General features: G+C 43.6%; 1 protein-coding gene across 5 annotated transcripts; it reads left to right on the top strand.

Moving 5' to 3' along the window:
• Nucleotides 1–214: 214 nt before the first annotated feature.
• Nucleotides 215–27,306, top strand: strip2 (striatin interacting protein 2). Of its 5 annotated transcripts, none has more exons than XM_047574577.1 (22): nucleotides 215–641; nucleotides 6,152–6,221; nucleotides 7,801–7,881; nucleotides 10,526–10,660; nucleotides 10,914–11,034; nucleotides 11,439–11,507; nucleotides 11,960–12,066; nucleotides 12,172–12,299; nucleotides 13,011–13,199; nucleotides 13,806–13,856; nucleotides 16,931–17,163; nucleotides 17,830–17,895; nucleotides 17,989–18,052; nucleotides 18,347–18,418; nucleotides 18,865–18,939; nucleotides 19,187–19,284; nucleotides 19,724–19,850; nucleotides 20,712–20,812; nucleotides 21,336–21,402; nucleotides 21,524–21,628; nucleotides 22,393–22,597; nucleotides 23,890–27,306. In XM_047574577.1, the coding sequence occupies exons 1-22, from the start codon at nucleotides 531–533 to the stop codon at nucleotides 24,138–24,140; spliced, it is 2,526 nt and encodes an 841-aa protein (XP_047430533.1). In that variant the 5' UTR covers nucleotides 215–530; the 3' UTR covers nucleotides 24,141–27,306. The 5 variants fall into 5 exon arrangements, with proteins under 5 accessions (XP_047430533.1, XP_047430534.1, XP_047430537.1 ...); XM_047574578.1 differs by having other exon boundaries at nucleotides 220–641; nucleotides 7,801–7,875; XM_047574581.1 differs by having other exon boundaries at nucleotides 221–551.
• Nucleotides 27,307–27,580: the final 274 nt, after the last annotated feature.

The raw sequence follows: 27,580 nt of genomic DNA, 5'->3' as shown, positions 1-27,580 counted from the left end.
GCTGAGACTAAAATGTATTGGACAAGACAGTGAGGTAGTGTCTTGTACAAGTAAATAAAAATAAGGCAGCGCAAAAATCAGATTTATTAGTGCAAATACAACTGTAATGCAGACAGGATGGAACTGCGTTTCTTTTCGAAATCTGTGCAGACTTGGCAAAAATAGGTTCCTTTAGTTAAAATAAAACAAGTCAAAAGTTTGGAGACGCCTGGTAGCGTAAATAAATTTAAATCCAGTGTTATATTATTATTATCATTTTTTAAATAAGGATTCTCACTTAGATCTTATGTGGTCAGCTGATCAGTGGTCCTCTCTGCTGTCTCTCTTAACCCCGCCCTCTCGTGGCGCGCAGGGACAGCGAATCAAGCAGATTGGGGGGGAGTAACAGCAGCAGGAGGAGGAGGAGATCCTCAACTTGGCTCTCCGGAGCGGAGTCGGCGCTCCTCCTGGCGCGGTGCAGTCTCAGCTCTCCAGCCGGACCGGCATGCGCTACCCGCGGAGGAGGAAGTGAGCCGCTCCGACCGTGAAAGATGCAGGCGGAGGACATGGAGGTACCTATCATTAATAACCTTAACGATAGCGGCGACAGGCAGAGGCCGAGAGGGAAAGATGTGTTCAAGGATCAGCAGAAGGAGTCGGAGGTAAATCCGAGACGCGTTTGTGTGCAGTCGGGCTGCCGCGGCTCATGGCACACAGGAGCGCACCGGAGGAGGGATGTGTATGTGCGTGCGTTTGTGTGTGTTGTTGTTGTTGCTGGGGAGCTTTCACATCAGCCGAATGTCCTTTCCATGCGGTGTCTTGGCTCGGAAGCGTGTGTGCATGCGGGCTGGCAGACAGGCAGACAGACAGGGAGGGAGGCGTTATTTTGGCGACCGGCTCCTATAAATAGCCCCAGCAGTGGTGGAGAATGCAGGTGGTGAAATGTTGCTGCTGCTGTCAGGACCACCCCACCAAGCATGTCTACACATCCACACGTTTGTGTGTCATTATTCTCTCCGGCCCTCTGAGTATCACACCTGTCCCGGTCCTTTGACATTGGGACATTTTGACATCCATTGCGCTTCATATAAATAATTAATTCCGGCTTTGACAGTATTATAAATTATTTTATATTTCTGGTTGTAGCTTTACTTTGGGATTCAGGATTTATGTTTTTTTTTTGTTTTGTTTTTTTAATGAAAATTATATGGGGTAGAAGGTTAAACCATTATTCAAAAACATAGGAACAACTTGCAGCCCCTCGCTTACCGGGTTGTACATGTTACATGTTATACATATTATATGTTATATGGAATGTTTTTTTTATCTTGTTGCTTAGATTTAGGATTTTGTCGTTTTCATTGGTCCAAACGGACAATATTTTAAGAGTAAAATGATTCTTACATGTCTAATTCTTGTCCAGTGCAAGGTGTTTTTTCAAATTTCTCACCCTGTAAATGTCGTATCTTTTCATTTTAAACTCTTCTTTGGACAAAACAACATTTTTTGTAGCCATTTTCTTAAATAACCTACAGATTTAGCCTAATAAGTTAACTGCAGCCCTATATAGTATTTCCTTAACTCACTCATTAACTCGCTTCATTTTATTTTAAAGGAGCACTCTGAAAGATCGTCGCTTTCTCTTTGGCGGAGCCTGTGGCAGTAAATGGTAATTACAGGTTCATTTTTGAGCAGATTCAAACATGTCTCCGTTATCCATCACCAAGCTGATTGCTGACGGATCATGCATCACGCGTGTAAATTTTAACTTCTCGTGTCTCCACAGACACCCACCACCATATACTGTACGATCTTTTTGGGTGTATCCTAGGCTCAGTCTCACTGAGTGATAGAAAGGGATTTGACAAACATTCCTGTAAATAAAAAATCTTTGAAAGTGTTTGTAGTCCTCTAATTTGAGATAGTTGTGGTCTCCTTTGCTTTTCTAAACGTGAAGCCAGCAGGGCTCTGGTTAAGTTTTACATCTGGCTCTTTTAATGCAGTGCGCCTATAATTCATTCTCCTCATGAAAAAATTACTAGAAGGCTGGAGGGGTTCATTCCTGGGGTGGTTCAGCCCAGATACATAACAAATGTAAGGCAGACGGACAAAGCCAAACCATTCAGCGCGCTTCCGAAAGAGCACGCTGAATGGTTTTGAGGGAATTAGAGCATATTTGTCTCACAGCCGTAGGTTTCAAGACCAGAGAAGACGGGAGGGGGGGGGGTTGGTGATAGTACGGTTTGTGAATGGCACGGACGTTGAAAGCCTTTAACGTCAAAGCCATGTGTATATGCTCGGCCTGGCCTCCTCACTTGAATAGGGACGCAGTGTCCGGGTGAAGTTAACCTCAAACCTGATTCGTTCATGTGTGTGAGTTGTTGTTTGTGCTGGCCGCAGCTAGTCGTCTGTTTGTCCGTGTGGCATATGTTGGTCGAGGTGGGACGGGGGGGAGGGGGCGAGGTCGGGGAAGGAGGGGGGGGTCGGTCTGCGTTGACACTGTGCCCGGTGTTTGCTCGCTGATGTGGTGCAGAGTGTGCGAGCACGGAAACAGTGCCAGGCTGGAGCAGGGACGGCTTTGGATATCGGGCAGCGGCAGGGGGGGCGAGTGGATGGGGGGTGGGGGCTGGATGGAGAGAGATGAGATAGTTTAGAGAATAAAGGAGAAAGAAAGAGGGACGTGAGCCCTGAGAGAACAGAGGGCTACTCCGACTTCAGCAGGATGAGGCTCATCAGTAATTTAAGTCATTTATCAAGAGGAAATATTGAACGTTCCCAGTGGCTCCAGCTTTAAACACCATCTCCTCTTTGTTTTATGTTATTACTATGTAATTGGATTTTTGCATTTTTTTTCCAGTAATTTGACAAAGATATGAGTCTAGTTCAAAAGAAGGATGTGTCAATTGACCTAAAGCTCCAGACTTTATACTTTTTATATATTATTTTGTTTGATTATTTTGTTTAATTCTCATATTACATGTTGTTTCTTCCTTCTGTCTGTATGTATTTGCATACATTTGAATTTAGCAATATTTGCAAAAAAAAAAAAAAAAGGAAATTTTAGGGTGTTTGGTTTCCCTTCCATGCTGCTGTAATGCAATAATGAGAGATATTGCATGTTTTTAGCTGGTGATAATTGAGGTTCTTGACTCTTTATTGGCATTAATCATAAGGTATTTAAACAGTTGTTAGAGAGTCCTTCACAGCTCTCATAGGTTGCACCAAAGTTTCAACTTATCCCGACACTGAAGTCTATTTCATAATGATTTCCAGAGCTTGTTACAGGCAGCACCTGGTCACAAAGCCACAGACTTTCTTCATCTGCACTCTGAGCAATAATAAGTCATTTGCTTTAATCATCTGCTTTCCTAATTGCTTCTCATTTCCTGGTTTACAAGTGCAGTAATAACATGAAATCACATTACTTGTGACTCGGTGTCATAAACAAACCGCTGGCTCGCGTCCTGCCTGTTTCCGCTTCGCGTCGCCTCTCGGTTTCACCAGGTATTTATAGGAGACAGTTCCATGGCAGCAAACAGGAGTTATTTAACCGGGATAGCTGACTCAGAGAGAGCACATCCTTATTTACCGTCCTGGGTTGGCCCCCCGAGGTGGTTTTCACAGGGTTAAACACCTTACTTCTGGAGCTTCTGAAGCCTGTCAGATCCACCACGAGTCTTTCCTAATTCTGATTAGCATAAAATGAATCTTTAATAATCCCTGTAGGGAAATGTCAGTTCACATCCCCCCACCCAAAAGACGGAGGAGTAAGTCTTCCAGTCCTCAAGCTATGTCTCTTATTTATTATCCTATTATTCTAGTAGTGATCATGGTAAAAGCACGTTTCACATTTTACATCATGCTACGATCCCTTAGCCATCTTGTACAGTTATATACCAGAATGAAAAAAAAAAGAAAAGATTCTGCACTGGTGGATTTATTGTGCAGTATTGTCTTCCTTTCAGTGAGGTGTTATTAAATGTTCTGTACACTCTGTTTTCCCCGAGACATTGTTTCACAGTACTGCTAAATGTGAGCCTCATTGTGAGCTTGTCAGCCTGTCTCTATCTAGTGTGCATGGCACTTTAAGATGCCAGCATGATTGTTAGCGTGCCATATGTATCCTGGTTTGTTAGCATGCTAATATTTTCCATTTAGCACTGAATGCACGTCTTCGGGTAATCATAAATTATGCTCTATGCTTGGGTGGCAGTAGCTCAGGAGGTTCAGTGATCGTCCAATAACTGAAAGGTTGCTGGTTCAATCCTGTGAGTCTGTCCGCAAGTCTATTCATTGTGTCCTTGGGCAACTTATCTTGCTCCCAATGTGAACCCCACTGGTGTATGATTGTGAGTGAGTGATGTTTGGTGGTGGTCGGCAGCCATGTTTCCGTCAGTCTGTCCCTGGACAACCGTTACTACCGAGGTAGTCTAACATCACTAGGGTGTGACAGTGTGAGCGGGTGCATGATGTATCCAATGTAAAGCGACTTTGAGCGTCTGTGATGAAGCGCTGTATAAAACTGTTGTGTTATTATGATGCCTTCAAAGTGAACTTATGAGCTCGTTTGATTTGACACGAGAAGTCGAGTACACAAAAAGCTAGGTCTAGTCTAGTTAACAGTTAATAACAGATTGACTAAATGTAGTAAATGCAAAAGTATAGTGATCTGACATAACATATAATCGACTAAAATCACAATATTTAAACTCTACCTCCTTCATTTGTGAAAAAGTCACAAACACATCAAAAAAATGCGTGAACTCAGACCTTGACGAATGTGTCTTTTGACGCCTTGAATATCAAAAGAGGGGGTAGTTCACTTCAATTGTGAACGGGTAAACACGAGTAACTTGGACAAAGTCCCCTTGACAAAAATAGTTTGTGGTGGAGTTGGTCTGGACCCCCTCCATTGCACCTGCCAACACCTGCTGGGTCAAACCAATTAGGTGGGCTTTATGTGGTGCCGGGCAGAGGATCAAGGAGTGGAGTTGTTTACAATAAAATGGCTCTGACGGATTGTAGGACTATCCAATTGCATGCCGAGGTATTCTTCATAAGTTTAAAAACAACCCATGATCAAATCAAATGGGTATGCCAGGCTAAAATACGACACGACTTAGCATTATTTGTGTGCATCTCTTATTTATCTAAAGTAGATTCACTCAGAACCATTAACCCCTTGGTTGATAGCCTTGCTCAATACGAGGATATTCTGCAATGTGAAATAACACTTTTCGATATTGACCTAAGTAATTTGAGGCCCAGCTGACGGCTAGGGTTAACCCTAACCCTAACCCTAACCCTAACCTTTTGGTCAAATGGTTTGACTGTGTAACTGTTATATCCAGGGCTCCACCCATTTCTTTTTAGTGATTGTACAGCCCTGTATACTCGGAACTACTATTTTCTTGTTTTACAGCAATCAGACTCTACGTTACAGTTTGTTGTTTTTGTTTTTGAGCTTCTGAATGTAGCGAAAGTTGGCGTGATTTCATGCGTCCGGTGATTGTGTTGATGCGTGCAGTCGGTCCCGTGGGCAGTCACAGGGTGCGGCTAAAGTCAAAGGCTGGAGAGACCCTTGCCCAGAGCAGCCGCTCTAATCTGCTCTGAAATGGGGGCCATGTGGATGTGCCTTCTGTCTCATCAGATCTTCAGGTCTCATCTTAATCTGGTGTTGTCGGAGTTTCTTCAAGAATCTTCTGGGGTCCTGCACAAAGTGTCCTATTAATACTTTAACATTACACTGACATTTTCGGTCAACTGATGCCCTCGACCAGGAGGTTGCCTTCCCTTCCTGTTGACACGCTGTATCGGCGTTGTACATTGCTACGGCAGTTTTCAGATGAGAGCCTCCCGAGTCTGTTCAGTTAAAGTGATTAAAGCAGAAGTGTGCCCTTAGAGAGCACCTGTAATTGTGAGTGGCACCGCGTAAGAGGATCGCAGAGGAAGAAATGTAAATGATTAATCAGCGCCGCACGGAAATCCAGGAAAAATCGAGTGCGTGGGTGAAGTGTGCGCTGTATATGAGTATAGTGAATGAAGTAGTGGTAGTAGGTGTTGTAACATAGGAACAGCCTACGGTATGTTTGTATGTGGGTGTCAGGACATCTGTGATTTAATTGATACATACTGTGATGTCTACAAATGTGCGTGTTGTTGTTTTTCACAGAGCTCCATGGAGTCTCCAAACCTGGAGTTTGAGTATGGAGATACGGACACGCTCACGGCCGAGCTTTCAGGTACGACTGATCGCTAACTGCACCAAAAACCTGCACCTAATTTACGTCTGTGCTGTCGAACACGCCACAGTTTACACCCTCCCCACAGCAGCACCTCCATTGCTACACAGCACACTGGACAGTTGCAATCAGTGCTTCAGTCGTTCGACTTTCACATTCCTCAGGATTTATTCAGCTGTTTTTTGTCATGCAGAAAAACAACACAATAATTAGGAGGCACATAACAAAATGCTCACATGTTTTCCATAGAAATCCCTGTATGAGCAATGTTATGAGTAATCATAAGCATTATACATTTAGAACTGTTGGCCCGCATTTGCGTAGCCGGTAACAGCTTGTATGTGACTGGCAGCTTGATAAATAAATGTCAGAAGAATTTGACGATGCTGGTAGATGTTTGTGATTTCTGTCTCGCATCCAGCCAGTGCGCAATAAGTCAAAAACATAAAAATGTGCTCCTGGTGGATGGCAGCTTGCAGCGGCCGGTTCGCGGTTAGCCAAAAGCGTTAGTCACACCGGCGGACACACACACACACACACACACACAAAAACAGACAAACAACAGACAGACAGTCGTCACAGGGAGACAGCTCCTCTGGGTCAGCGAATGACGACTGCTCTGAGAACAGGAGGAGGACAGTGTGACCAATCAATAGACTGATGAGATGGAACAGATGAGATCCACAGAAGAAGACAGAGCCTGCAAATCTGTCCATTTGTTTTTGTGGTGGACCACACATTATATTCTATGGTATTGTTTGTTCTAACCATCGGGGTATTCTATTCTATTCTATTCTATTCTATTCTATTCTATTCTATTCTATTAACTTGAGTATTCTATTCTATTCTATTCTATTCTATTCTATTCTATTCTATTCTATTCTATTCTATTAACTTGAGTGTTTTATTCTATGCTGATATTCTATTCTACTTTATTCTCTGCTATGCTATGTTGTTCTATTCTGTTGTGTTCTATTAACTTGAGTGTTCTATTCTATTCTATTCTATTCTATTCTATTCTATTCTATTCTATTCTACCCTAGTCTAGTCTAGTTTATTAACTTATTGCTGTCAAATTATTAATTTGATTGTTCTATTCTATTCTATTCTATTCTATTCTATTCTATTCTATTCTATTCTATTCTATTCTACCCTAGTCTAGTCTAGTCTAGCCTAGTCTAGTCTAGTCTATTAACTTGAGTGTTCTATTCTATTCTATTCTATTCTATTCTATTCTATTCTATTCTATTCTATTCTAGTCTAGTCTAGTCTATTAACTTGAGTGTTCTATTCTATTCTATTCTATTCTATTCTATTCTATTCTATTCTATTCTATTCTATTCTAGTCTAGTCTAGTCTATTAACTTGAGTGTTTCATTCTATGCTGTGATATTCTATTCTACTTTAGTCTATGCTATGCTGTTCTATTCCATTAATTTGAGTGTTCTATTCTATTCCTGTCTCACCTGTTCTATTATATTCTCATCTATATAATTTTAGCCTGATCAATACTTCAAGACCATCAAGTTAACTGCAGATCATTTCTGTTTGTTTCTAATTCTGCTCTTTCCCTCCGCAGAGCTCTACAGTTACACAGAGGAGCCGGAGTTCGCCCTGAACAGGGACTACTTTGAAGAGGACTTCAGGAGCCACGGTGGGTGTACGTGTGAAACCGTGACGCACGTCCCCGAACGTGTTCAGAGTTTCTGTCGTGTACCAGGTGTTTCGGCTGCCTCGCAGCGAGAGAGAGGTGGAAGAACTGAGCTTGTCTGCTGCTGTGCGCTGTGCGTTGTCCCACGAACTCTCTGAGCCGAGACCTTGCTTTACCGCGCCACACGAAACGCACACAAGTCAGCAGATAGTGGACTGGACGCTGTTTATCACAGAGACCTTGGCTCCTGTAACAGTATCCAGCAGAACTGGACTGGCTCTAGTGCTAGTTGATAACAGTGTCCTTAAGCGGAAAGTTGAAGGTTGACCAAACACACAATGACGTGATTACCGAAAGGATTAAAATATAAATTAAACAAAGTTTGATTCAACCATAATGGAAAGTCCTGAAACGATTTACCTAGAGATCTCGAATTTGCTAAAGCTGAAGGGTGTGAGATGAAGGCGAGCAGACACATCAAAGCCCTCTGCTCTTTTAAGCTGTTCAAAGAGTGAATATCCCCACAGATACAGATGGGGAGAGTCACCCTAGACCATGTGATTAATGTTTGGTCACCAAGAACAAAGAGACTTTTCCACCGTGAACATTAGATCAGGCTGTAATACAATGTTCCTCTCCCTGATAAGATTATGTCTTCATTTTGAAGCACAGCAAAAATAATACATATTTGCTAAATCGAAATATTATTTTCTCTGTTTATATGATTGCAAAAAAAAATTAGATTTTTGGCAATGAAGGAGCTGTAATTTCAAGAATAACAGCATCATATCATGTCAAGCATAGCGCAGAGACCAGCCACAAAGGTCTCAAATCACTTTTAGTAGACAAAAGAGCATCTTTTCATTTGAACCCGGGGAACAAGAGATCCTCTTCATCTGTCACCCCCTCTGCAAACCGAGGCGTAATGAATAGCGGGATTAGATGAGGGCTTCTGTGGCTGCTGTTCTGCAGAGATAGAGCACAGAGCTGCCTCTTTGCATCCCCGTCTTTTCATCAGTGCGAGCGTGTTTGTGTTGGGCTGCTCGGCGGAGGGCGGCGTTCCCGTTTGACTTGTGCTCTTTGTGCCGTGCGCAACGCGAGGGGACGCTGACAGTGTGCTCATCAATGTTTTGCGCCTCTACCCACAAATTCCCAGTCACTCACTCACATGAATTACAGTGATTATCGTGACACGTCTAATTTAAGGTCTTCACTGTAAAAAAAAAAAAAAAAAGTTTTCTGAGTACGGAACGGAAATTGGCTTGAGCGCTCAGAGTCTCTTAAGTAGGATAAGATCGGTGCTTCACTGATGATGATGGTGTTACCCTGCTTAATGCTCATTACTGTCTGCTTAATCAAATGAAGACTCTAAGAATAGACAACTTATCTGGCACAGACTCAAGCCCATTTGTTTTCTTTTAGTGCTGTACTGTAGCCTGGAAGCCAGCCCAACTTTCCTCCGTTTGTGCAGCAGACAGTTGGTCTGGAGCCACTCTGTTGGGAACTTATTATGCTCTGGCAAATAATTTGAATTTATGCCCAACAAATGACTCTGATTCAGAATCTAACTACACCACGCTAGTTGTACTGTATTACTTGTATGCTAATTTACTTAATTTCACGTTCTCAGATCTTACTGTACAGCAATATGTTAAAAACTAATGGGGCATTTTTCTTCATCTTTAAACTTGTCATGTAGCACAGGACAAACATTCGGCCCATGGGCCAAACGCCTGCAACGTGTATTTGCAAAGTGCGAAATTTGCATATTATACTGCAGTTTTTCAATGAAAATAACTGCTATCCTTAATTTTTCCACTGTTTTAGAAAGAGAAGTGGACAGAGCACAGCACTCAGTACATTTACATGCATGTGAAAAATTATTGTCTTAATTCGACTTTAACTGGACAACTTAAATGACGTTACTCCGATCTGCATCTGCAATCTGCACTCTCCTTATCTGATTAAGGCACCAAGATAATGCGATTGTAAATCAATTTTCTCCGCCATGTATGTGCCTTAATCGGACTTTAACTGGACAATACGTGTGTGCTTGCTCCACAACCGCTGCTCTGGCCTATGACCCCAGAACAAAAACATCCAAGAAAGCAGAAGAAGACGGTGAACAGGGTGTACTATTATCATCTTGTTGTTGTTTGAAATGCCAGTCTGCCATATGAACGACTCTAGTTTTATTATATGAGGTAATAGGTCAACTGGAAAGGGGTCTGTATTAACCTGCTGACAAGACACATATCGCCACCTAGTGTGGAGGAGGAGGACATGCTCCATGTAGTTATTCGATTTTCTCCACTGCATGTAAACTGGGATAAGGACCACATTCAGAAAGTCGAATTTCGAGAATAGCTCGATTAAGCTGCGCATGTAAACGCACTGAATGAGAGCCAGGACTAAACAAAAGACAGTAATGCGCAAACATTCTCCTGATTTACTTGTTCTTCTTTGCATTAAAACTAATGGAAAAAGTTGCCGTTACTTATAGGTTATTTTGCTGTTTTATTACACTTGAGTTCAAATTGGACTGTATGTGACCCCAAACTAAAATAAGTTTGACACCTCAGTTGTATAGAGATACTGAAAAAACACTTCAGGAAATAACCTTTGACGCTGTGTACTTGTGTCCTCCCTACAGCGCGAGGCAGGCGGTGGATCGAGCAGACGGTGGAGGAGCAGAAGGCGTACGTGATGAGGCTGCTGGACGCTCTGGAGGTCACGGACAGGGACAAGAGGCTGAAGGTGGCCCGGGCCATCCTCTACCTGGCTCAGGGTGGGTGGACTCAAGCCATTACAAGTAGCAATGAGCCTTTACCACAGCAGGCATCTTGATTAAGAAGCAGAAGTGTTATCAATACAGTCAACAATGACTCCTGATTTTTATTTTATACACGTAAAACTGTCAAAAACTGTTGCACCTGCAGCTAGAGCCTGCATGATTTTTTAAAGCTATTATTTTAGTTATCTCGAAAAAGATATATATAACACCAAGGAAAAACTGAAACCACTCTCCCCTTGCCTCCCAGGAGTGTTTGACGAGTGTGACACCGAGGTGGACGTGCTCCACTGGTCCAGGCGCAACGTCTTCCTGCTCTACGACATGGGCATCTTCACGGCGCTGCTGGAGCTGCTCAGCATGGAGATAGAGTGAGTGCGACGCGCCGTTTGTGTGCTTTGCGAGACGTTTCTCCTTTCGCCGCTTTAAGGTGGAGTGTCAACACCGGGTAATTGGGACGGACATAAAAGGATTTCGAGAGCGCGGGGCTGAAATGCAGCTGCCTCTGATCGACACTTCAAACATGAGTGAGGGATGTGGCGCGGTGGCGGCTCCTTTGAGTCGGCTTTGTTGCTGCTGGTGTCGTCCTCAGTCGGGATCCGGCTCTTTTTTGCCGTTTCATGAGCTGTCGTGAGGCGTCATTACACAGTCTGGCCTGTCATAAAGTCTGTCGTGGTATTATATTCTTGCCTGTGCCCTTTTTGATTGCACAAATGGAAAGACTACCTTGTATGTTTTTAACCTCTTAAATTGTGCAACTTTTGTGTGTGTGCAGTAACAGCCAGGCGTGCAGCAGTGCAGTGAGGAAGCCCGCCATCTCTCTCGCCGACAGCACGGAGCTCAGGTAAGCGCCCAGTGAATACATAGATAAATGAAGCTCAAAATCCAGACCTCTGTGTCGTCTGGCCTCGTGCATACACACACACACACACCTGATCTGCAAAATGTAATTACGTTCTTTTGTCTCTTTCCTCATATTCATTCAGTTTTATCTCTACTTCTGCTTGATGGGATTGATTTTTTTTTTCCAAGAACAAAACCGCATATGATTTGCACAAAATCGAAAACCACTCTCAGTTACTTTGAACAGAGTGAGACGCTTTGTTGACTGAACAGAGCATTTAATGCACAAAACGCTGATGGATAGCGACTGAGTCATTTTCTTCCTGTTATTCTTCTGTCCATGTGCATTTACGATGCAGAAGCAAGTGCTGCTCACCACTGCCTCCATTATATAGTTGGCTCTTGTACTGCTGCGACCTCCACAAACTCCATGTGTGTTTCTTTTCCTTGCAGAGTGTTACTGAGCATCATGTACCTGATGGTGGAGACCATCAGGGTTCAGACGGAAGACGACCGACCTGAGTGGAAAGCAGCCAGAGAGGCCTTTAAGAATGAGCTAGGTGTGTGTTTATCTATGTCTTTTAGTGTATTGAAATGACTTCAGGGTATGTCTCTCATACCAAATCATTACATTTAAACCAGAAATTTTGCCTTTGACCCCTCAGGTTCACCCCTGTACAATGGGGAGCCCTTTGCCCTGCTCCTTTTCACCATGGTGACCAAGTTCTGCAGCATGAACGCACCACACTTCCCCATGAAGAAAGTACTACTGCTGCTCTGGAAAACCATTCTGGTTAGTATATTAGATACATTTAGACTGTGACATACATATGTATATGTACATATATAATTATACCTGCATTTTTGCACCGTCTGCATCCTTCCAACGGTAAATGTGTGTGCATACATCGTATCATATCGTATCGCATCGTATCGTATCGTATCGTATCCAGGGATGGGCATTGGTAAGATTTTACTGATACCAATGCCATTATCGATACGATTCTTTATCGATTCCCTTTTATTGAGTTTCTAAACAAGAGATAAGAGCTTGTGTAAGTTAACAAATAGGAAATTGGTCAGTGGATCCTCACTAGCTGCACTTGTTGGAGAAGTGAAGCCACACTTTGGTCGTCATGTGATTCTTCTTGTGGCGGTTGGAAGACAACATTTAGGTGCATTACCACTACCATCTGGACTGGGGTGTAAAGATTCGTCCCGAAAATAATCGATAAGGGGAATCGATAAGCATGAATGCTAATGAAATCGATGAATTGAACAAGTTGGTACCGGTTCTCAATGCCCATTCCTTATCGTATCGTATCACATTGTATCGTATCGTATCGCATCGTATCGTATCGTATCGTATCATATCACATTGTATCGTCCTCACAGGATCCACAAAAACAAATACTGCAGGCTGGCCAAGATACTGTATATCCTCCTGCTTTTCCGGGCACTCCTTGAATTCACTGCACTCAAACCTGTGTTTTCTCCCTTCCAGTTTACTTTGGGGGGTTTCGAGGAGCTCCAGGAGATGAAGGTGCGAGGCCGGGAGCGTCTCAACTTGCCCCCGCTGCCGGAGGACAGCATCAAGGTGGTCAGGGCCATGAGAGCGGCCTCGCCCCCGGCCTCTGCCATGGAGCTCATCGAGCAGCAGCAGCAGCAGAAGAGAGGCCGACGCAGCCGCAGGGTACAAGCCCCGAAAACACGCACAGACTCCACAGACACACATTTAGAGACTGAAAGTTTTACATAAACAGGTCAATACCATAACCGTCAAGAAGAGAAGATTTAGTGCAGGACTGTTACATTAGGATGAATTCACTTTCACTCCACTTCACATTAAATCTTTACTTATTTATGGAGGGTGACAGTGTAAATGCATTAGTCAAAATAAAAACCACATGGCAACCGATGAAAATGTCAAGAGTTTAAAGACGTACAGCACATCCAGCTGTTTATCTAAAGCCACACATAGGTGTCCAGTACTCCTAACCCAGCTTTATCACTAACGTGCCATTGAACAGTTTCCTCTGTTTCTAGTAAAGTGACCCTAGAATTCCCGCTCGATCTCACCCTCTAACTCTTTGCTGGGTCAGCTCCTTCCAAACGTGCTTTTGGTGCCAACATCATCAGTTCCCTGTTGTAAGTCAGTGACCACAGATGATCTTGGCGCTCAGACGTTTTTTTTTTTTTTTTTTTTAGTTTTTTTTTTAGTATAGCTTTAACTGGACAGGCTTTCTCTCTCTAATTTCCCTCTGGTTTCTCATTGCCCCTCTTCCTTGTGTCCCCACAGAGTGCCTTTGTTGATAGCTTGGAAGGAGACAGTCCCTTTCCCAAGAAGCAGGTCTTTACCCAAAAATTCCCTCTTTTCCTCCTGCATTTCCTCTCTGCATTGAGCTGGATTTCTTGCACCCCTCTCCCGCATCTCAGCAACCCCCCTACTCAGCCTCTCTCCTCTTTCTATTCCTTTGCCTCCCATTCACCTTCTCGCTCTGTTCTTTCCTCCTCTCATTTAACCTCACCTCATGTCCTGTGGGGACGCACCAGACCAATTTGGAGTTGAAGTTATCTCCAGACACTCTATTGGACAATATCTATATGAATGTAAAGGATTGTTATAACAGGTTTGGTGCAGCCTTACATTCTGCCATTATTTTAACACTACATTTAACTGACCTACATGCATGGATCATTTCTTAATTTTCATTCATTTTTTTTTCTACTCATCTTCCTTTCACATGAACCCAAGTGATTATTTTTTTTCTGCATGCCATTTTCCTCCATTTTTGTTTACACTTTTTGTATCATTGTCCTTCATTTCCCCCTCTACTCTTCCATATTGTCTTCTCCCCTTTTCTTGTTTTTCCTTTTTCTCCAGCTTCTATTCTGCTGCTCCTCATCTTTGTCATTGTCCTCCCACTTCCCTCTCACTGTCCTCTCTCCTCCTCCTCCTCCTCCTCCTCCTCCACTCTGGCCTGCTCAGTAGGGGTGATGGGGTTTGAGGGACAGGGCTGACTTGCTGGCTGTTATCATTGGCTCTGGAGCGGTCACTGCCCACTCTCCCATACAGACAGTTTTCACTTCAAGCATCAAACAGTAGGAGCATCTCCCCTCGTAGTTTTCATCACATCGCTACCGGGTTTGGCCTCAGCAATCACCATGCACCGTAGACTCAGGACTAGGGGTCAATGTCTTTAAAATGCATTCATTGAGGAGGTGAATTGAGATCATGGTTGACATACCGCCGTGGGTGTAGTTGTTTAGGTTTCAGTTGACCTCTCTCTGTAAATGGATGTCATAAAGCAGTTGCCCCCTAACCCCGACCGGAGAAACGGCAGCTTTACCTCCCACATAGCAGAGAATGGCTTTTTTCATAGAGAATGGCTCACAACACAGTCTCACCTTCTCCTCTGCCCCCTGACACCTTCCTCCCACCATGCACTCACTATACTCCTCACGTAGCATTAGTACTACCACCGACACACCATACATCGACTGCAGCAGCTCAACTAATGGCCAGAACGCTGACTCATGCCTGATGCTTGCACTATCGTCACAATCATTCATTGGAGAAATTGCAGCAAAGATATTGTGTGTGCGTGTCTGTGTGTGAATGTGTGTTTTGCACTTGAAAAAAAAAAGAGTGTGTTTAGAGTTTTCGCCTCTTTCTCCCGAAGTGCAGATGTGCGGTAAGTTGGATCGTTTGGGGGAAAATGTGACGTTGATTTGAACTTTTCTCCCTGGAGTTTTGTAATCTCACAGTTTTGACTTGTGGGATAAAATTTAAGCAAGTGCAAGCAGCGAGCTAGCTTAGCTTAGCATAAACCTTCGGCTTGTGTTTCCATTTAGACAGCAAAAAAAAAAAAAAAAATGTATGCACAAGTAAAGTCTGCTGTTATATTTCAAATGTATGTGTTAATTAATGAGTTAAGTTAAATATAAAACTATGGCTAAGAGACAATTATCTTAGAATAGCATCAGGGCAAACATGGGGAAAAGCTACGCTAGGTTAGCAAGAAAAATGCCCATCACCATCCAAAAATAGGATGTTTAAATTTGTGAGGTTTAGCTATGCTGGTTTACAAATAATATTAAAGCTACATGAAGTTAGCTTCGTTTAGCTTAGCAACTTTAAATGTTAAAGTAGACTAGCGAATGCCGTTTATTAAATATAATGTTTGCTAATTAGTAACAACTTTAAAATGCGCTGAAGATTATATAACATTATATAAATATGTATATAAAGCTTTATTAAATACGAAACTATGACTAAAAGATAGTTAGAAAATATATGTTAATTGGCTTTTAATTAGCTTTTTTTGCAGCTTTTATACCAAAGTAAGCTAACCCCTTGTCTGTGTTGTCGCATTTAAAGCATGAACGCGCCCACATAGATGTTTTTATTCCCGCTGTTTAATTCAACCTCCACTCACATCGGCGTGGGTGTGTACAAACTGTATTTGACTGACATAAACAAGCTCGTCTGTTTGTTTTGTTGCACCTGTTAGCAAGCATACAGTTTACACCTTTATCATTTTCACTGCGATATGTAGTTTGGTGACGTGTCATCACCAGCTAATAGCTCTGACCAGCTGTTGGATCTTTCTTCCAAAAAGCAAAGCAAAAATTTTCCCCAAAAACCAATAACAATAAGTCTGGTGTTCAATTTAGTTTGGCCCCAGTCTTTTCGATTTATTATTTAAGGCTGACCACACTATGCTTTCAGGCTGTTTTAATATGTGGCATATCAGAAATAGCTATGCCAGCAACTTTCTGTTGTGCTTTGTCTGCAACAAACTCGTCTCCTTAGGATTGTTAGCAACCTTAGGAGGTTGCATTGTCAGAAAGTTTATTCTGTATATAGAAAGTTAGGAATCTAATGTGAAATGTCGAATCAGTGTTTTCTTTTTGTTGTTTTTACATTTTCACTTTGCATCTGGGCTTCTCAGATGTCCTTGTAGTCTGCCATGACCACCACTAAATGTGGTCTCAGATGAGATCGCTCCAATGTGACCTCAGTGGCCTGTATTTTAAACTCGGGACCTGTGATCTGATTGCCCAGGATGGATGTTAATTCAGTGTCTGAAGGGGCCTAGGTGTATTCTGTTGTCACGTGCAGTCAGGGCAGATATATCAAAATGGAAGATATCAAATTTAAGATGCTGCAAAAAAAGAAAAAATGACATTTTCTTGAGAATTAAAGCCAGTGCATTTTATGATTTTTAGATACTGGGAAAAAAGTAGGTTTGAAGAACGTTTAGTAGCTGGACAGTAATGTTGCACTTTTACCACTGGGATTCACTACATTTTCGAAAGTAAATTAAACGGGTTGATTGCTCCATGGTTTATTGCTACTATCATTCTCATCATGTGCTGACCCCCTGTCCTCTCCTTCTCTCTCTTCTCTCTGTCTCTCAGCCCCTGGTCAAGCAGGACAGCCTGGACACGTACAACGAGCGGGACCCGTTCAAGAACGACGACGCCCGGGACGAGGAGGAGGACCCAGAGGACACGGACAGCGGCATCGAGGGCGAGGTGGACCCCCTGGACCGCGACGTCATCATCCAGCCGCCGCCTCCGCCGCCTCCTCTGCGGCCCCCGACCGAGAGGGTCAACTTCCCCAAAGGTCTTCCCTGGGCCCCTAAAGTCAGGTTAATTCATCAGATTTTTATGCTCCTTATTCAGCTTTGAGTCTAAAAATAAATTCCCATTCAGGAAAATCTGCACAGGTGAAGCAGAAATAAATTAATGCAGATGCACAAACTGAGGCTACAGTCCCCACCACCACTCGCACAATTATACAGTCTTTTTTCCACTAGCATCTGTGAAACCAAGCCCCCAAAATGCCTTTAAAAATGCTAAAAATGAATCCCTGTCAGATTTGAAATAAGCCTTGAAATAAGCCTAAAGCTCAGCTTCCTTTATTATAATCATTACGGTAGAGAAAAGTTTGGGACACTTTACAGCACATAATTTTACTAGCATTCATCATCATTTTTTTGAGTCGCCGCTGGTGAACTTCACCATCGAATGTGCTCGTTTCGATCAGAGTGCCGCAGCATTCGGGGGCTGATGAAAACGCCGAGCCGTAGGAGGCTTCGGAGCCGTCTGCGCAGAGAGCAGCGCACGCTGTGACTGATGAGATTTGAGGCTGCTTAAAGCAGAGCCGTGTGTGTCTGTGTGGGGGATTTGAGAAAAACAAAAAAAAAACTGCTCCTTTGGAAAGCGTCTGCTCGCTCAGATCCAGAGCCACGGCGCCAGGTGTTCTCAAAATGAATCTCGGGTAATCTGACTGCGGTGTGTGTGGGTTTCTGCAGGGAGAAAGACATCGAGCACTTCCTGGAGACCAGCAGAAACAAGTTCATTGGTTTTACTCTGGGAAAGTAGGTGTTTCCTCTGAGAAATTAAAAACATCTTGACACAGTTTGTAACTCTTTCCCGTTTTCAGCACGGCGTAACTGTCCTCTGTTTTATAGTGACACAGAAACCCTGGTGGGATTACCCAGACCCATCCACGAGAGCGTCAAGACTCTTAAACAGGTGAGTGGGCTACATCTCATTCTCCCTTCACATTTCCAAACATCTTCCCCCTCTTCCTTCCTCGTGTCCTTTGCTCCGGCTCATTGTGGACACGGCGTGTCCCGATCAATACTCCCACGCCGCTGAATCCCCTGGTATTGGCATCCCACTTAAAAATCCATACCCCCTGTTTGAACACGCGGGGAAATGTAGTTACACCGACGAATGCCCCTCCAGCTGTCAGTTAGCGATGCTCATTAGCACTTATTCTAAAGCCTCTTTATACACTGTTGTGTTTTTCCTTCTCTTTCGCAGCACAAGTACGTGTCCATTGCTGAGGTCCAGATCAAAAGGGAAGAGGAGCTGCAGCAGTGTCCCCTGACTCTGGTCAGCAATGTTATCAGCAACTTGTTCTCGTGTAATTTCCTCAATTAGTGTTGTATTACAGCGCTTTTTTTTTTTCGATCAATCGAACGCTTCTCTAATGGGCTGATGAACCCCTCTCAACGCTAATCGTGAGATGAATAGATTTTTCAAAAGGTTGCTGAGGATACTTTAGGACGTTCATGCGTGCGGCCGCCTGGCCGGGCGGCGACTGAATCGCATCCAGAGTTTTCATTCCTCATGCACCGGTTGCGGTGGAGACATGGGTGTCGACTGAGTCATTGCTGTGGCTGATATATTCTGGGGGCAGCGGGGCTTCTCTTTAAAAATCCTCCCTGCTGTCTCTTTATTCATAGAGCCTATTGAGGAGGATTTTTTTTTTCCAGGTTTCAAAAACAAATCTAAGATTCAAGGCGAGTGTGTGACTGGAGGTGTGTGTGTCTTGACAGGGCGATGAGGAGGTGGAGGAGACACCAGCAGAGATGTTATACCTGGGAATGCTTCCCAACCTCTCACAGTATGTGGTGAGTATCTCTGAATTAGCCTCTTTTTGATGTCTTTGTTTGCTATAACCACATTTTGCACTATGAAGTGTGTTGTATCCAGAGAAAATCATGTAACTGGATTTACATTGATGATTGGCTCTGTAAACAGATGACATATTCCTATCCTACTGAGTTGAGGTGTCACACCGGTTTGAATCAGGCCAGATATAGTCAGAAATGTGTTTCCTGTACTTTAAGTTTTTTGAATCTTCTTCCCCTGTGTCAGATCGCCCTCCTGAAGCTGCTGCTGGCTGCTGCTCCCACATCCAAAGCCAAAACCGACTCCATCAACATCCTGGCGGATGTGCTACCTGAGGAGATGCCGTGAGTGCCGACGTTTGCGTTTAGATCAGGCATCTCCAAAGACTGAACATAATTCGAAAAGAAAAAGCAAATTCCTCTCAGGAAGATATTGTCACTTTACTGCAGATTCTTACGTAAGTCGTGCCTCCGCTGTTTACAGATAATTAGGCTACTATTTCTACAGAAAGAAAAGTCTGATTTTCATATCTCGGCTGATGAAATTCTGAAATGCACTCCTCTGTGGGTTGATTTTTTTGCCTGTGGGTGTTTTTTTTTTTTGCAGACTAGCTGACACTCAGCCAAAGAGATTATCTTAAAAAAAAAAAAAAAATCCCAACCCCGTCTGACATTTTCATGGCTGAAATCCACATTTCTTTCAGCCTGGTTTGCGACTGTACTCTGCCCGGATACCTGGAGCTGGTTTTCATGATTTAAATGTTGTTTTTTTGTTGTCCTCCAGGATCACAGTCATGCAGAGCATGAAGCTGGGAATTGACGTGAACCGCCACAAGGAAATCATCGTCAAGGCCATCTCCGCTCTGCTGCTGCTGCTCCTCAAGCACTTCAAGCTCAACCACATCTATCAGGTTACACACACACGCACATGCACCTCCATCGTTACCTCCTGCAGGCGCTTCACGTTAGCGTTTTTCTATCCTCTCACATTTTCTCCATTTTGCCTCTCTGTACGCACGCTCTAATGTCCGCGCACCTCCCCCTCGCTACCTCCTCTACCGTCCACCTGATTAACCGGTCAAGCGTGCCACTACTTTCCCCCTATTATCGTCTTCTCCCTGCCTTGAACCCCCAACCCCCCCTCACGACCTCCTGCATCAGCCTGATAGACTCTCACTTATCACGCCGTCTGAAATCTACCCTCTCATAAAGAGGATTTGTCCCCATTTCGAGCGTTCAGCATCACTCCTCTCTCAGTAGTTCTCCGGTTCTTCACTGGGATGGGGGCAGGTACGCAGATTATTTTCTGTTGCTAGGAGGGGACGTTCCTTCATACTCTTTAATTGGCTGCTCAGTATGGTTGTAATGGTACTGCCCTCTGCTGCCACGAAATGAGATCACATGGTGGCAAGCATTTGCATGCAGCAACATTTAAAAAAAAAAACAAAAAAAAACACGTTAGTTAAATTGCTGTAGTATCTCCTGATGAATTTTCTTAGTTTCCTCCAGTTTTCTTGATAAAGCTTCTCAAACGAGCTGATGGACTTGCATGAGAATTAAAATCGCCGACACGGGAAGCCCATCAATAGAACCTGACACGGGATTCTTTCTTTCTGCAGATCGTAATGCAGAACCCTTAACCTTGTCTACACATATATCGTTCCACTATTAGAAGACATCTAACGGTTTATTCGAAGCGGTTCCGTTTTTAGCCGGTGCTCTCTCCCAGACTTTCTAACTATTTCTCACGCCTCCTCTTTTCTTTCCCGCAGTTTGAGATCGTCTCCCAGCACCTGGTGTTTGCCAACTGTATCCCACTCATCCTCAAGTTCTTCAACCAGAACATCATGTCCTATATCAGTGCCAAAAACAGGTAATTGTTTTCTCCCCCTCCCCCTCCACGCCCTCTCTAGCGTGTTAGTCGCGCTGTCGAACAAAACTCTGCCATAACACTAGTTGGAGATTGTGCTTTGTTTCTGTCTATTTTTAATCCCTTTAAGCCGTCAGCGGTGGTTAAAAATAGATCAAAATAAAGCAAAATAGGAACTATGTGTGAATGTGTGAGTGCCTACTATTTAAACGCTACTGCAGCAGCAGCAGAAGCACATTTCCGAACCTTACCCTGGCATCTATTTGAAGTTGTTCTTAGTTGAATCAGTGATGTGCATATGTGAGCATGAGCGTACCTGCTGTTTCACATCAGGCCTGCAGGAGGTGGCACAGATGGCATCACAGTGGCGTAGCTTTGACGGGATCGTGTGAAGTCGAAAAAAATAGACTTTGCGTCACAAGTTGGGTGACAGGTCCATCATCAAGGTTTCTCTCCATAAGAATGTCCTCAGACCAAGATGACGTTCAAAGTGATCCATGTGTGCTTTTGTGTTTTCACTTCGTAGCATATGTGTGCTGGACTTCCCCCACTGCGTGGTCCACGAGATGCCCGAACTCACGGCCGAGAGCCTGGTGAGTCACGGTCGGATCGACGCTGTCTGATCGATCCCATCTGGATAAAGGTCGACGATAAATGTAGACGCTGCAGTTTCGTTATGACCTCGGTTTGCTTTGTGTGTGTGTGTGTTTTCAGGAAGCGGGAGACAGCAACCAATTCTGCTGGAGGAACCTGTTTTCGTGTATCAATCTGTTGAGGATCCTGAATAAGCTAACAAAGTGGAAACACTCCAGGACCATGGTGAGTTAAGGTGATAACTGTCCTGCAGCCATTGAGCTGTTTGTCGGGACATCATTGAGCATCTGAGGTCCTAGGTTGTGACATGAATCCAGCCCCTAAATCAGCATGTGGGTTCAGAGTGTACGTGCTGACCAGTGGAAGTAGTAGTAGTTGTTGTAGTCTTTACGGTGCATTCAGTTGCACCTTTTTGGTCCAGACTTGAGGGCATGTCACAGGCCGTCATCGTGGTCCTTAAGCTTGGTTTATATTTGGGTCACGCGGAGCCTACGCCACAGGGGCTACGCTGTTGAAAGCACCAATAAAACGCCAGGCGGCGACTTGTCAGCTGTGTTGAGTGTCTCACTCTGTGCTGCTGTTACTTTCACTGAAATCACTGCAGCACAGATCAAAGTAGAGGATGTCTGAGTAGGAGAACGTTCTGTGCTTGTCCAGCCGCTGACACATGAGAATAAGGAAATAGTTTCTTTGTGGTCACAGGGACGCATGGTTCCATTCTTGGAGAGGTCAGGTTACATCGTAGGCTACAACAGGCAGTTATAAATTGAGCTTCAGTCCTTGGATGTCAGTTTGGTGTGTCCTGGCATTTAGGGTGGTACAACGAAGTCCAGTGTCTTAGTCTTGAAAGAAACGTGATGTCTGCATCAAGTTCCAACTGAACAAATCTGTTCATTGTTTGGATTCATGTTTTTACAAAAAAGGAATATGCTGCTGGAACCCTTTCTCAAAAAGTTTCTTTTTTAAAATAAATATTGTTCCCTTTCCAGATGCTTGTCGTCTTCAAGTCCGCCCCCATCCTGAAGAGAGCTCTGAAGGTGAAGCAGGCCATGATGCAGCTCTACGTCCTCAAACTGCTGAAGATCCAGACCAAGTATCTGGGCCGCCAGTGGAGGAAGAGCAACATGAAGACCATGTCAGCCATCTACCAGAAAGTCCGCCACAGGCTCAACGATGACTGGGCCTACGGAAACGGTGAGCACCGGTTTTCACGAACTGTTTAAACCAGTGGTTCCCAACCTGGGCTCTGCACCAGAGATCACAGGGGATGCTCCAAAACTTGTCTGATTTGAGCTCACCATGGGGTTTCACCTGTGTCACCGGTCACCAGTTTTTAACCTGTATTGCATGTGTCTCCTGATGTGTACAAGATCAGGCACCGTGCCGGATCTTGATTTGATCGCTATTAAAAAAAACATCAGCATTTGGAAAAAAATAATGCAGGATATTGTCAGGTTCGAGCAGTCACTCAAATTTGCATTTTTTTTTTCCTCCTATGACGTCAAAAGTCAGAAATTTCTGAGCTGGAGTTTTTTGAAGGCATCATCTAAACTGGTATTTTTTCATCAAAATCACTGAAAGATGGAGAGTAAAGTTATGAAGCTAGGAGAACAAAGGACTTAAAAGAGTAAAAATAATGAATATAACTAATATTAAATGTACATTTATGATGTAGAGAGTTAGAGTTAGAATATGAATATGATCTACAGTTGCTTTTTATATAAATTGAAACTGAATTAAACGGTTAAATTGCTAATCGAATAATTCAAATTAATTGGCCTGAAACACTGCCCCAGAAAAAGGTTCAGGCTGTAGGTTGGGAACCACTTTTTTAAACAATCCCCTCTGGTGACGAACCATTAGACATTTTCGAGAGGATGGAGATTAGAGCAGCTTATTATAAAATGAAGTAAATTAAGAGTGCTTAGAAAACACCGTGACTCTTACTTGTCACACATGTATTCATAAATGAGGAGATAATTAGTCGCAGCAGTCCTTCTCCTCTACCTGCACCCAAACCTGATTTATTATAACCACTACATGTCTACTAATTACTACATGCTCATGATATGGTTGTAGCAGACCTCTGTGTTCGTGTGTGTGCGATACAATATTCCAGCAGCCACCGCTGAACAGTCTGGATTGTGTCGCCATAGCAACATGCAATGAGGAGGGGTACTATCAGGGTCACCATCCCTCACGGGAGAGCAAGTGATCTGTCAACATGAGTGTTGGAGAGGGAACGATGAACAGAGGCGAAAAGAGGGGGAATTGTAGGAGATGTAAAAGAAGTAGATTAACAGGGCACGCAGGGAAGAGATCGGACATGAAATCGATACGCCCGCAGGTGCGAGTTCGCCTTCATCGCTCAGAAGACGATTAAAAAACAATGTGGAATTGATTTTTTTTTTTCTTCTTAAGCGTTTAATAAAAGACGCGCCCTCGCTTCAATAATTCCTGTTCCGTCTGCTCTCCCCGTCTCCCAGACATCGACGCGCGGCCCTGGGACTTCCAGGCGGAGGAGTGCGCCCTGCGGGAGAGCATCGAGAAGTTCAACAGCCGGCGCTACGACAGGAACAAGAACGGGGACTTCGCGCCCGTGGACAACTGCCTGCAGAGCGTGCTGGGGCAGCGCGTGGAGCTGCCGGAGGACTTCCACTACAGCTACGAGATGTGGCTGGAGAGGGAGGTCTTCTCGCAGCCCATCCAGTGGGAGGGGCTGCTGCAGAATCCATGAGGGGTAGGAGAGAAAGGGGGGGGCGGTGTGGTTCTAGGGCGTGTTCTTACCGAGAAAACTAAGGAAGTATTGGAGAGGAGAAGTGATGGAAGAAAGGGGGTAAGGTAAGAAGAGAAGAAGTCGGATGGCGTGACGTGACCTCCCAGATCATGGAAGAGGAAGTGATGAAGAGAGGCCGGAAGAACGATGATAAAATGAAGTTGACAAGCTCGTTGTGAGCTTGGCTTCGATGCCACACACACTCACTCGACGCTAACATGTGCCTACGACTACTGTGAACACGCATGACAAGGCAAGAGCAGAGGTAGCAGTTCATGAGCAACATCTGACGTCACTGTAGCAGGAGACCGTTTCTGCCTCCGCGTCACACGACAAAAACGTCCGTTTATAACGTACGTCCCCCTTTTTTAACATGTCGGTGCTTTTCTGACTCCCTGGTGGCGTTTTACTATTCATTTGTATCAGTGTGTGTGGTAAACGTTTTACGATTTTTAAAAAATATATATATATGTACATTTGAATGATTTTTAATCGGTTCCTTTTTTTTTAATTTCAACACAAAGATTAGAGTAGGGGTTGTTGATTGCTGGTGATGGATTTAAAACGTTTCTTTTTTACGTATTTTCTAGAAAGAAATTATTTAAAAAATGTCAAACCACAGGGTCACGATCGTCCAAATGTTGAAGTGGGAGCGATTTGCTCTCGTGGCACCAAAAAAAAAATATATATATATATATATATATACCAGCTGTAAGTGTAATGGTGTGTTTGTGGGTGTTAAAAGTGCGTATGGGCAGAAAGAAAAAAAAATCTAAAGTTGGGAAGGATGTTATATGTTGACTAAAAGACTTGAAGAAACTGTATTTGTTTTCTTTTAAAGCTGCAGTGCGGAACTTTTGTCTCCCCCTTCTGGCAGTGGGCATCACGCGCACCTGATGATGGATGCAGTAAAGTTTAGTACCTCTGGGTTGAGTAAATGTAACAGCTGCTTAGTCTCTTCCAAATATTTTATAAATACCATCCTGCTCAAGAGCCAACTTTCTTTTTCATTTGGAGCAACAGAAACATTTCTTGGACGCTTCCCGGGTTCTGTATCCTCTCGTTCCTCCACCGTAACTCTTTACAGTCGCTGCTCTCGTCAGCTCTTGCGACGCACTAGTTGATTGTAAAATGCACCACTTCCGGAGCACCAGCGCAGGAATGTCACCACAGACACAAGAATTAAAACTCCACGTATACTGCGAAGTAGAGACAGTAGTTTAATCCTTCCTGTGTCATTTTTATATGATGTAAAAGTCCTGCACTCCAGTTGTAAGGGTTAGGGTTACGGGTTAGGCTTATGGGTTATCCCTAGGGTTACAGGTTAGGCTTAGGGCTTAGGGTTACGGGTTATCTTTAGGGTTACAGGTTAGGGTTACGGGTTATAGATTAGCCTTAGGTTTAAGGTTACAGGTTAGGATTATGGGTTATCCTTAGGGTTATAGGTTAGGGTCATGGGTTAGGTTCAGGGTTATAGATCAGGTTTAGGCAGGTTAGGCTTAGGGTAACAGGTTAGGTTTAGGTTTAGGATTACGGTTATCCTTAGGATTACAGGTTAGGGTTATGGGTAGGCTTAGTTTTACAGAATTCTTGCAGAAGTCGAACCTGTTACCACGATGTCCTCCAGGATCTGTTCATGTACATATCACGAACTGAAGCTGCATTGAAGTTCTAGATGGTTCTTCAGAAAAGTTCGGGGATGCTGCTGCTAACCAGACAAATGTTTAAAAAAAACTAATATGTTTTTCTGCAATATTTCATGTCATTAGGCCTCAGGAGCTAATATGGAGCACGTAACTGCACCTCAAAAACAAAATTCTCGTGTGGTGAGCACGTTTCAGTCTTAGGATGAAACCTAACTTGCTGGTTTGTTGTGTTCATCTGCTTTACTGCCGCGCAGAGTCGCTTCCCCGAACTTTTCCATGGATCAATCGGAGATTAATCGAAGCTCACTGTTGATCAGATGAACAGGAATTCTGTGCGACTCCCTGCCTCCAGCCCCCGACACCCTCTCTCCAAATAACCAACAACAGCACAATACTCAAACCGCTGACCACATCAGACTTTTCCCACCCTCTCTCAAGAGAGAGAACACAAGCAGTCGTCACAGAACTTGGTGCTGTTTTTCTAGTTGGTTTTCACTGTAACTTCCTTCGACTACCTAGTGAGCGAGGCTCCAGATCTGAGAGCTCCGAGGTCTTTCCTGGACATGTCTCTACTTAAGCACAAAAAGAAGCACAGAGGACACACAGCACGGTCTTTTGTTTTGTACAGTTCTTGCTCGATTCAGATTGTTACCCGCTCACTTTGAGCGGTCAAGAACCAACGTGTATTATCTTTGTATAGAGTAGTCATTTCAACACCTCGGTTTCGTGCTTCTCTGTAGAAAACGTGCATGACCACTGTTCTGTTCTGTACCCTTAAATATGACGTTTTAAATGATATTTCCAGCACAGTTAGAATTGTATTTTTCCTCATAAAGTCACGGTGTACTGCATCACAGGGGATTTTATTTATTTTTCTCAACACCTTTAAAATATAATAATATATATTTCATAGATTCTCAGGTTTACGGAGATAATATATTGCAAAAGTTTTAAAAAAAAAAAGCTTCCTTGCCATCGTCAGGCTCACTACCTGTAGTTGAATATTAACATTTATCCTCATATTGTGGTACTACAGTCACATGTCAGTCATATTTCTGGTTCAGATGAGTGTTTTTTTTTCTTCTTTTTTGTATCTTGTGCCAAATTTGAGTGCCATTTTTTTATTTTTTTATTTTTTTTTTATTTCTTTTGCCGCCTTAATCATTTTGAAAGTTCTGCTTTCGAGTCACTACTACTGAAGGTTTGCAATACGAAAACATCATTTTGTACCTAAGACCTATTACAATCAATGAAAGTTACTGTTTCTTGTATCTGTTACAATATTCTACCGGGGCGTGTTTAGCATTGTGTGGATGTTGCTAGAGTAAATGTGTGTGTTTGTCACTCACATTTCTATATCTGTATAGTCCTAGATACAGTGATTTGTTCAGGGGTATGTGCAATTACAGATAGAGGCATTATACAACAGAATGACAAATTACAATATTAAGAGTTGCTTATTAAAGGATGTTGAACACTCACGAGTTTGCTGAGTCCGCTATTCATTCACTCAGGGAATCTTTAAAGATGGCGGGGAAGCTCACAAAGTGTGGTTCTGAAGGCCACGCTGGACACGCGCGCATGTGTCATCATGCACTTCCTCGGGCAAATGTTCCAGCAGCTTGGCTACAGCTGTCGAGGAGGATGGGAACGCGAGCGTGTGACCCCCCTCTGACACTGGCCAGTGGTGGGATGATGTAAAACTCCCCCAATCGTCCTTCGCCCTCACATAGTCAAGATACACCACCACAGCGA

Source organism: Mugil cephalus, chromosome 22 (genome assembly GCF_022458985.1).
Source record: "Mugil cephalus isolate CIBA_MC_2020 chromosome 22, CIBA_Mcephalus_1.1, whole genome shotgun sequence".
Classification (NCBI taxonomy): domain Eukaryota; kingdom Metazoa; phylum Chordata; class Actinopteri; order Mugiliformes; family Mugilidae; genus Mugil; species Mugil cephalus.
Note: the sequence above shows the minus strand (reverse complement) of the source record. Positions and strands in the feature narration are given on the sequence as shown.